The sequence below is a fragment of the Sarcophilus harrisii genome, chromosome 1 (assembly GCF_902635505.1).
Source record: "Sarcophilus harrisii chromosome 1, mSarHar1.11, whole genome shotgun sequence".
NCBI lineage: Eukaryota > Metazoa > Chordata > Mammalia > Dasyuromorphia > Dasyuridae > Sarcophilus > Sarcophilus harrisii.
The window spans coordinates 579,068,683-579,079,838 of record NC_045426.1 but is presented as its reverse complement, the minus strand read 5'-3'; the positions used below and the strand labels follow the sequence as shown (position 1 = coordinate 579,079,838).

Below are 11,156 nucleotides of genomic sequence, written 5' to 3'. Positions count from 1 at the left end.
CTCATAGGAATAAGTTCAGGAATACAGAATAGTCTTCAGCAAATATTTGAAGGCAGAGAGCTTCTCTTTTAAAAAAAATGTTTCTTCCTAATGCTTTGAGTAGTGCCACTTGCATAATAAATCCTTAATAATTTTTTTTCCATTATTCATTTCTGCCATACAACACAATGCCCAGATTCAATTAATATGGTACTCATGCTACGTCAAATAATTTTTAGGTCAGGATGAAAATTAAATAAGAGAAGAAAGTGTTGTGTTTTACTCTTATGGTGCAAATAAAAATTCCATAACAGAAAATATGCCGCATTTTAAAATGATATATATGCCTACGATTATCAATGTTTTCCATGCTTTATTAGGCTAAAAACTTTTGAATATTCTTTTTCCTCACAAGAGGGTGCTCTTTCTTGTTTGTAACAGCAGCTTATAAAAATGCACACAAGGAGGCAAAACTTGGACTTGTTTTATTTCCCTCATTAATTTAGTAACTAGAAAAACACATATATAGCATTATTTCTCATGGAAAGTACTCTTCTGAGTCTAAACCTATGATATTTTATCACAGAGGGGAGTTCCAGATGAGGCTATTTCTTCTATGAATGCAGATCAGTAATAGTTGTTTCATTGTTGTCTGGGAATGCAGACAAAAAAGTAATTTGCCCAGTCAGTCAGTATATGGACAGTTTGGTTTCTTGAGGTCTGCTTACCACCTTCATTGGCATTTTTTTCATTAATTCCCTTGAAATAATTATTCTTCTTACAGACATCTTAGGAAAGTTTTACTTTTGTGAAATATTTTATTTTGTACTGTCCAGCTAATAAAAATACCTTATATTTCGATAGTGCTTTTCAGGAGACAAAGCATCTTCCTCATACTAAGCCTGTCTAGCTCAATTGAATGGTAGAGCTACAAATCAATTCTCAGTTTTCTGACTTCAGGCATCTTTTCTATGACATATGAAGTAGTTAAATAGGGCATTGTGTGAAACTTGTGCCATTTGGGCCAAAGGGGGATTCCATTCCTGGGTAGCATTCAAGACAATGTGCAGGGAGGAAACTAGAAGAGATGCTGAGGGCCATTTATTCCAAACCCCTCATTTTACAGCTAAAAAAACTTTAGATAAATAACTCACCTGAAGTCTCACAGGTCTCAAGGATGATTCGGGTGTGGCACAACCAAACTAGAGCCAACACCCCTTTCACTGTATCACAGTTAAGTATTGGTACTTTTCAGACATTGCCAAAAAATGGGAGAGGAATCCTATTCTCTATCTTTTCTTGTTTTAATGATTTTGAGGAAATCTGTGGTGGCTCAGTGTTGCTGGGGCATATAGTTTTGTTATTTATTTATTTATTTTTTTTGGTGGAGTATTACTTAGAATAGTGGAGTCTGATAGCAAATAAAATTTTGTCACTTCCTAATGGCAAATCACTCCAGTATCTTTATCAAAAAAACCCCAAATGGAGTCACAAATTGTCAGACATAAATAATTCAATAACAAACCTTGGGGTAAACAATTCACCATATTTGCCAAATGTAAAGTATAAAACTAGGCTGAAGGAAATGTTGACTTAAGGAAAGTTCATTTATCTAAAGATGTTCCAGAAGAAGTATTGTGATTAGTGAGTCAAGAGACCTGAATTCAAACTCTATTTCTCACACTATGACTTTTATGCAGGTCATTTAATGTTTCTGGAAAAGTATTCTCATTTGGAGGAAATCATACTTGTACTATCTCCTAAAGTAAACACAATACAAACTTCAAAATGTTAATGTGAGCTATTATCACATGCTTTGGGGGCATCAATTTATGGGTTTGGGCATCAATTTGCTGCACATAGATTGTATAGGACCCTGCTACACTTTAATAGATTTCTTGTTCAGTCATGTCTAACTCTTCATGATCCCATGCACCAAATATAATTCTAATGATTAGATTTTTTTCTAAGATTATTTCTCAAGTGACTATTCCACTTGACAAGATATCACAGGATCATGGGAATTGTTTAACTATCGAATTCTCCTATTATATACCTCAACTTTGATTAAACAGTTTGAGACTCTTAAAGAACAGTGACACAATTACATAATGGTTTGAAGCAAATTTAATCTATGATTTGTTCATTTATTCTTCCATTACATAAACAATTTAATTCCTACCACTTGCAACAAATTATGCTGTGAGTTAGGCAAAGAACGTGATCCCTGGAATTTTCAGTCTCATAAAGGTAACAAATAGAGAATTAACTGCAACTCACACAAAATGTGAAATTCTTTGGCATTTTCTTTCTTTTGGTCTGGACCTATGAAGAAAATCCTTCCATATAAACTGGTATGTTCTTTGTAACTTAAACTGTAACTTTAAACTGTAGATGTAACTTAGAAAATTATCTATAGTACCTAAGACTGAGAAATATTAATATATAGTTCTTTTTGTTGTTGTTGTTGCTGAGGCAATTAGAATTAAATGACTTGCTCAGGGTCACACAGCTAGGAAGTGTTAAGCGTCTGAGGTCACATTTGAACTCAGGTCATCCTGACTTCAGGGCTGGTGCTCTATCCACTTGGCCACCTAGCTGCCGCTATATAGTTCATTTTGAAAAAGAATATGATATTGTAAAGGAAGGCAGATGTATGATCCATTATTTACACTAAGAACTTTGGCAGGAACAGCAAAGAGTTCTCTCTCATCTTGCCATAGGAAGTATACATCAGCTTGAACACTGCCTTCATTTATCTATTAGACCTGAGTTACCTTTCTGGTGGGTCCCCTAACTGCCTCTGTTGAATCACCTTGTTAAGTACAGAAATAGCAGTAGATGAGAAGAGGATTAAGTAATTTGATCTGATAAACATTTATTAAGCACTTTTGTGCTAGTTACTGTACTAAATGCTAGGGTACAAAAAGTCAGTTTCTGCCCTCCAGTAGTTTACAACCTAATAAGGAGAAAACATGCAAACAAAGCAAGCTATATATAGAATAGGAATAATCAAGAGGGAAGGCAGTGGAATTAAGAGGTTTGGGAAAGACTTCCTGTAATAGGTGGGATTTTAGTTGGGGTTTAAAGGAAGTGAGAGCATTCAGGCAGGGTCGTCCATCACAGTGCCAAGGACTGGGAAATGGAACGTCTTATTCAGGGAACAGCCAGAAGACCAATGTCACAGGCAACAAGAGAATAGAAGAGTATGTATTAGGAAATAAGTTATAAGAAGACTGGAAAGACAGGAGGAGGTTGGGTTAAGAATGGCTTTGAATGCCTATATACACACACATGCATATATATATATATATATGGTATTTGACATAATCAGACTTGTTCTTTATGGGGGGGGGAACCCTAAAACTTTAGTTTGAATGGAGAATGGATCAGATCTAAGAGAGACTCCAGGCAGGAAGACCCTCATATTGTAATAATCCAGGTGTGGAGTGAGGAGGAGCAGTGTAAAAGGAGAGAAGCCAAGTTTTAGAGATGGTAACAGATTGGCTGTGGGGTATTTTTGGGGGGGAGGGGAGAGTAAGATAGTAAAGAATCCAGAATGACTCTTATCTAGTGAGCATGAGGGAATGAGAGGATGGTTGTCCTATACAGTACAGGGAAAGAGACTGGGTGGGAGGAGGGGAAACATAAGGAGTTCTGTTTTGGATATGTTTAATTTAAGATGTTATTGGGGCACAAACAAAACTAATGCAAACAAGATTAGAAGGGAAGCAACAAACTGGGAAAATATCTTCACAGTTAAAGGTTCTGATAAAGGCCTTGTTTCCAAAATATATAGAGAACTGACTCTAATTTATAAGAAACCAAGCCATTCTCCAATTGACAAATGGTCAAAGGATCAGACAATTTTCAGATGATGAAATTGAAACTATTACCACTCATATGAAAGAGTGTTCCAAATCATTATTAATCAGAGAAATGCAACTTAAGACAACTCTTGAGATACCACTACATACCTGTCAGATTGGCTAAGATGACAGGAAAAAATAATGATGATTGTTGGAGGGGATATGGGAAAACTGAGACATTGATGCATTGTTGGTGGAGTTGTGAACGAATCCAACCATTCTGGAGAGCAATTTGGAACTATGCCCAAAAAGTTATCAAACTGTACACACCCTTGACCCAGCAGTGCTACTACTGGGCTTATACCCCAAAGAGATACTAAAGAAGGGAAAGGGACCTGTATGTGCCAAAATGTTTGTGGCAGCCCTGTTTGTAGTGGCTAGAAACTGGAAACTGAGTGGACGCCCATCAATTGGAGAATGGTTGGGTAAATTGTGGTATATGAATGTTACGGAATATTATTGTTCTGTAAGAAATGACCAGCAGGATGAATACAGAGAAAATTGGAGAGACTTACATGAACTGATGCTGAGTGAAATGAGCAGAACCAAGAGATCATTATATACCTCAACAACATACTGTATGAAGATATAATCTGATGGAAGTAGATTTCTTTGACAAAGAGACCTAATTCAGTTTCAATTGATCAATGATGGACAGAAGCAGCTACTCCCAAAGAAAGAACACTGGGAAATGAATGTAAACTGCTTGCATTTTTGTTTTTCTTCCCGGGTTATTTTTACCTTCTGAGTCCAACTCTCCCTGAGCAACAAGAGAACTGTTCGGTTCTGCACACATATATTGTATCCAAGATCTACTGTAACCTATTTAACATATATAGGACTGCCTCCCATCTGGGGGAGAGGGTGGAGGGTGGGAGGGAAAAATTGGAACAGAAGTGAGTGGAAGGGATAATGTTGTAAAAAATTACCCAGGCATGGGTCCTGTCAATAAAAAGTTACTATAATAATAATAATAATAATAATAATAAAAAGATGTTATGGGGCATCCAGCTAGAGATCCGAGACTGGTCTTCAGCAGAGATACTGGAGCAGGAAAATAGACTGAGAAACATGGCATAAGGGTGGTAATTAAACCCACAAGAATTGATAAGATAACCGAGCGAAGTGAGGAGGGGCAGAAGGCACAAGTTACCCAGCGGTGCTCCCCCCAAAGCGGGGCACCTCTCCTCCTTGTGTCGGGGAAGGATGAGCCGGGGAGTCACCCACTGGCCGTTTCCCCAGACCCACTGCATGGGATGACAGATCTAGGGCTGTGCTCATCCGCGATCTGTGGATTAAAAAAACCCCACCCCCGCCCCAGTACTTCAGCATAATTGTTTTCCTTTTAACACTAATCCTTTTTGATAGTCTTGAGCTGTGTTTGAGTCTGTGGGCGCCTCAGCATGAGAGGGATAGTAAAGGAAGCCGGACTACAGAGCTGAGTGAGGGATGGTAAAGGGTTGGACCCAGAGTCGGGAAGATTCAACTTCAAGCTAAGCGCTTTTTTTTTTTTCCACTTTTTTTTTATTATTTTTTTTTTATTTAATAGCCTTTAATTTACAGGATATATACATGGGTAACTTTACAGCATTGACAATTGCCAAACCTCTTGTTCCAATTTTTCTTTTTTTTTTTTTTAATTTAATAGCCTTTTATTTACAAGATATATACATGGGTAATTTTACAGCATTAACAATTGCCAAACCTCTTGTTCCAATTTTTCTTTTTTTTTTTTTTTTTAATTTAATAGCCTTTTATTTACAGGATATATACATGGGTAACTTTACAGCATTGACAATTGCCAAACCTCTTGTTCCAATTTTTCTTTTTTTTTTTTTAATTTAATAGCCTTTTATTTACAGGATATATACATGGGTAATTTTACAGCATTAACAATTGCCAAACCTCTTGTTCCAATTTTTCACCTCTTACCCCTCCCCCACCCCTTCCCCCAGATGGCAGGATGACCAGTAGATGTTAAGTACATTAAAATATAAATTAGATACACATTAAGTATACCCGACCAAAACGTTATTTTGCTGTAGAAAAAGCTAAGCGCTTTTTAAAGTCATAAAACGCGATGTAACTGCCAAAAACTGTTTGTAAAAAAGAGAGACCCAATCCGCATTCATTTTACAGAGAATTAAGAAACGGAGGCCTAGGGTATCCCCAAATTCGCCGCATCGTCCGAGTCCAAATCTACAAAACGAGGGGCTTGGCCTAGATCTCCCGGGAGGACCGTTCCCGGGGTCCACGCCCAGGGTCTCCATCGCCCCCATCCCTGATCCTCGCCGCTCCGGACACCTCCACACGCTGCGAGGTTCGGCCTCTGAGGGAGAGGCCACGTTAACAGCCGCTTTAAGTAACAGCGGCAGACTACTTCCGCTTGCCCTCAGCTTGGCTCAGACGTTCTTCCGCTTCCGGTCCCGCCCCTGAAGAGCGTTGCATTGTGGGAGCTCCTTCCTTTCTCGCTTCCCGGCCATCTTGGCGGCAGGTCTCTGGTAAGTGGGCTCGGGGATGGCGTGGCCCTGGAGGTCTCGCGGGGTCGCGGGTGGCGCGTTCCAGACGCTAAGTGTTCCCCCGTCTCTCTGTGCTCCAGGCTGAGGGTCCTCCCGCACCGCAGGCAGGAAGATGGTGGCCGCGAAGAAGACGGTGAGTGGGGCGGGCCCGCGCCGCTGGCGGCCTCCGCACGTGGGGCTCGCCGGGCTCCGGAGGCCGCGCCCGGGGACCGGGGGGGGGGGGGCGGGCGGGCGGCATCACGAGGGGATCACCGTCTCCACTCCCCGCCACGCCACCCAGGCACAAGCGGAGTTTCCGGGGTGGGGAAGAGCGAAAGCCGGCTCCGAAAACGGGCAGGCTAGGCTGGGCCACCATAGGCACCCGAGCCGGGGACCTTCCGGGCTGGCGGCGGGTGGGGGGGCGGGTGAGCCGGGGGCGGGAAGCCCCGGAGTGAGAACGGCCTGAAATGTCTCCTGCAGAAAAAGTCGCTGGAGTCCATCAACTCGAGGCTCCAGCTGGTCATGAAAAGCGGCAAATACGTGCTAGGCTACAAACAGACCCTGAAAATGATCAGGCAAGGCAAGGCCAAGCTGGTCATCTTAGCCAACAACTGCCCAGCCCTGAGGTAAGTGCTGCTCCTTTTGGCCGGCTGCGTGCTAAGGGAATCCAAGGCGGGCTCTCCTCCCCAGGGCGCTTTGGAGGGGTGTCTGAAGTGGATAGAAACTTGTCCGTACTAGAGTCAGGGAGAGCCCCTGCTCGCATCCTCCTCCTCACACACAGTGTCGGTAGGGCCCGGGTCAGTCAGAATCCCGGAGCCTTTATTTACCCATCGGTAAAAGATCCTATCCTTTCCTCACATGTTAATGAGAATCCAATGAGATAAAGTATGTGAAAGGTTTTGCAAAGTTTTAGGTAAATATCGGGCTGTTGGAAAACTTTTGGAGACTTAGTTTCAGATCCTGCCCTTGAACCATACGGTCCATGCGTCCAGGAACTGTCTGAGCCTCACTTGCCATGTGTGTGTGTGAGAAAGAGAGAGATAAGGATAAAATATATATATGATAAGGATAAAATTTGGACCATCTACGTTAGAGCATTTTTTGAAAAAAGTACTTGAGACTTAAAAAATTGTGCTAATTAAACTTAGCATCTGACAGCCTTAAAGCTTGACTTAATTTGCAGGTTTTTTGCCATTCATTGTTCTGAGCTGTGGGGTGTTTGTTTGTTTGTTTTTTTGCTTTTTGTTTTTTTTGGTATCACTTTTTATGATTTTATGCACATTTGTAGAGTAGGGCATTTTGGAAGGGAAAGAAAATATTTAGATTGCTCATTTTAAAGATGACCCTTCTACTAGGGCATGTAAGTATGGTGATATCTTTCTGATATGTAGATTGGAAATTGGCATACATAAAGCACACCGTTGGCCCCTGGACCATGAATCGAAAATTCGTTTTAAAGAATTGAAATATTGGATCTGTAAGGGATCCTGTTTGCTTTTTATATTAGGCACTTAAATAAATGGTGAAATGAGATTAGTTTCTTTATCTGCAAAATGAGGGAGTTAGACCAACTATAAGCTTTGTAAAGTACTTTATAAATATTGCCTCATTTTATTTTCATAACAATCCTGGGAGCTAGCTGTTAATCTTCATTTAGGGATAAAATGAGGCAGATTGAGGTTGTGATAGGGACATTGGTAGTCAAGTTCTGAGGCGAGACTTGGAATTCCTGGATTTTTGGTCTCAAGTCCAGTGCTATGCCTACTATGCCACTCAGACTGCCAAGTATGACCTTACCTATATGTATTAAAGTAGGGGTCAAACATAAAAAAATCAAAGGCCACTAAACCTAAATGGCTAAGACCACATAGAAAACCACATTTATTTATTTATTTATTTTGTGATTTTGCTAAATATTTTCCAGTTAAGCTTGTTCAGACAGGGCATTTGGCACTTGTATTTAGAACAGTATTACATGGAGGTGCAACTCGAGGTCTACAGAAATGTTGCTGGTCCTAGAAAACTGCTTAGCTTCTCAAAATGTTTTTTGGAAATTTAAGACCTAAAGAAACATTTTTCAAAATATATTTTTCCAGTTATTTTTTACTTGCCCATTTACTTATTTCTGTTTGACAATTGGCCTGTGTGAAATTTAACATAACCAGGAGTTATGCCTCTTCCAGTTGGCTGGCTCTTATCCTTTAAAAGGCCCCCTTGAAGATTACCTTTGTGAAAGCACCTTTGACTACTCAGAGTAATAGCTTTTTTTTTTTTTCCTGTACTGCTCATTTGTTTCTTGTAATACTAAGCATATGCTTTTATGTATATCTAAATATGTGCATATCATCTAAATTGTAGGTTCTTGGAGAATAGCAGCCAGTCAGTAAACAGTAAGCAACCCACTACATGTCAGGCACTGTGCTAAGCATTACAACCAGCAGCCTCAGACTGTTCTTTGTGTATCCCTTTCCAACTTTGTCACATAGTAAGCATTCAGTAAATTGCTTCTTTTAATTTTTTGCATTCTCATCTGTACTTTCTGGCTTCCTTGACTTCCTTCAAGTCCCAGCTAAAATGTCACTCACTATTATTCCTAGTTTGGCTTGTATAGATCTTATTTGTAAATAGGTACTTGTATTCTAACATTCCTGTTAGAATGAGTTTGAGAAGAGGGAACTATCTTGTTTTACTGTCTTCCATAGCTCTTAGGATAATGTTTTTCAGTCATTACTGACTCTTTGTGATCCCAATTGGGGTTTCTTAGCAGAAAATTGCTCAGGGACACAGTTAATATCTTGAGTATCTGAGGCTGGATTTAAACTCAGGAAGATGAATGTAAGGCCTCTCTAGGCCTCACATTTTATCTACTGAGCCACCTAGTTCCTTTCTGTTGAGATTAATAGTAACATTTAAATTTATTTTTACTCTGAATTTAAAAATAGGTAAAACAAGCATTAAGACTTTTGAATGTTTACTCTTTTCAACAAACATTAAATAGTACATGCATGGAACTTAAATATACTGAAAGGAAGTAGGGGAGATCCCTTGTCCAATAAAGGATGTACTGGGGATATTGAAAGGAGACAGTTTTCCAAAGGAATCGGCCAAGTCTTTCTATTGTGACTCTTGGAAAAAAAAGGTTAGTAGGAAAATCTTAACTGTAGCAGACAATGTGACATAATAAAAAAAACCCAGCAGATCAGTGTAGGACTTGGCTTTGCATTGTCCATTTGATTTTATTGGGTTATAGTGTATGTGAAGATGGGGAAGGGAGCATGAGAGATAACTTTGGAAAAGGTAAGTGAAGTATGAAGTAGTTTTGAATTAGGACTTCAGTGGATAGTGGCAAATCTCCATTTACAATAAATGGGCTAATCTGTCATTTATTTTGTCTTCAGGAAATCAGAGATTGAGTATTATGCTATGTTGGCCAAAACTGGAGTGCATCACTACAGTGGCAACAACATTGAATTGGGTACAGCATGTGGGAAGTACTACAGAGTATGTACACTAGCTATCATTGATCCCAGGTATGTTTATTAAATCAGTTTTGTTAGCTATATATGTTCAAGTCTATAGTTCCCCTTTTAACAATTGTGTGTTCAAGTACTTATGTGCCAGGAACCATGATAAACCTCAGGATTATGAATTGGGGTTGTGGATGTTTAAAAACAATCTTTACACACCTTTAAAATTTTACTTTATCTGACTTATCTAAGAAATAGCAGTGCTGTGGGGGACAAGGGAAAATTAATTATAATGACATTTTCTTGGGGAAGGATTGGTGAATGTACAGAATTTCTGGGCTGCTGAGGTTTTTATACTTTAGAACAGAACAATAGGGCTTTCCCAAGAAACAAGCTTTTATATATGATGTAATTTTAAGGAATTGGTGGTTAGAAAGAGGAATTATAAGTATCATTGATGCCTAGAAAAGATAAGGAGCTCACTGCTTCAGAATAAAATCTAGTTGTAAGCAGTCTTATGATTTCAGTGGAGTTTTGGTTTAGTGTCTTGCGAATATTCTCGCTGGCCTGATATTATTGTGATCTGGTCAGGCTAGACATTCGCTAAATTAAGACCATGCATTGTGTCTCCAGAACTAGTTCTTTTCCCTAGTTTTGGTTTTATAAATGCTGGTAACAAACTAAAGGTAGGATGTATTTTCTTTGGTTTGACTACTGTTAACATCTGGGTGTTAGTTTTTTAATAGTTCTCTTCTCCTCCCCTCCCCCCCCCCCAAAAAAAAAAAAAAATCTGAAAGGAAGATTGCCCTTAGGGAGACAATTGTGTATCCCTAATAGAAAGTTAACAATTGATGACAGACATTTTAAATGTTAATGTAAATTTCCAGGGAGAATGTTAACTTTTGATTATGGTTGATAAGTTTAATAGTTTCATTGGTTGTCTTAATGTAAATTGTAACATTTTGTTTTTTAAATTTTCTAGGCGATTCTGATATCATTAGAAGCATGCCAGAACAGACCAGTGAAAAATGAGCTGTACAAAAATTATCTTTAATAAACTGGCCAGAATCTCTTTTAAAAAAGTTGTATGCATTACTATTTATTTTCCCTTGTAGAAATGGGAATTTATTTGCTCTATCTTTTCATTCCTGTATGCAGACTTTATTATCCTGTTACAGCATTCTTTTTCCACATTCAAGCCTATGGTACAAATACAAATCCCACTTAAAACTTTTTTTTAACCAAAATTTAATCTTCCAAAAAATTTATTATAGCTTTTAATAAATAGCAAAAGTTTTCAAAATCTGTATCTCTGGCTCTTGTGTACAAAAAAGGCTATTACA

General features: G+C 39.0%; 1 protein-coding gene and 1 non-coding gene across 2 annotated transcripts; both read left to right on the top strand.

The window, feature by feature from the left end:
• Positions 1–6,249: 6,249 nt before the first annotated feature.
• RPL30 (ribosomal protein L30) lies at positions 6,250–10,593 on the top strand. The gene is made up of 4 exons (XM_031947027.1): positions 6,250–6,349; positions 6,448–6,500; positions 6,827–6,972; positions 9,745–10,593. Exons 2-4 carry the CDS (start codon positions 6,480–6,482, stop codon positions 9,887–9,889), a joined length of 312 nt encoding a protein of 103 aa, XP_031802887.1. The 5' UTR covers positions 6,250–6,349; positions 6,448–6,479; the 3' UTR covers positions 9,890–10,593.
• Positions 10,361–10,494, top strand: LOC111719116. The gene has a single exon (XR_002769400.1). It is a non-coding gene; the product is annotated as a small nucleolar RNA SNORA72 (small nucleolar RNA).
• Positions 10,594–11,156: the final 563 nt, after the last annotated feature.

Coding starts and splice junctions, on each gene's coding strand:
- RPL30 (XM_031947027.1), top strand. CDS start 6,480: ATGGTGGCCGCGAAGAAGACG. Junction 6,501..6,826: donor TGGTGGCCGCGAAGAAGACG/GTGAGTGGGGCG, acceptor TGTCTCCTGCAG/AAAAAGTCGCTGGAGTCCAT. Junction 6,973..9,744: donor AACAACTGCCCAGCCCTGAG/GTAAGTGCTGCT, acceptor TTTTGTCTTCAG/GAAATCAGAGATTGAGTATT.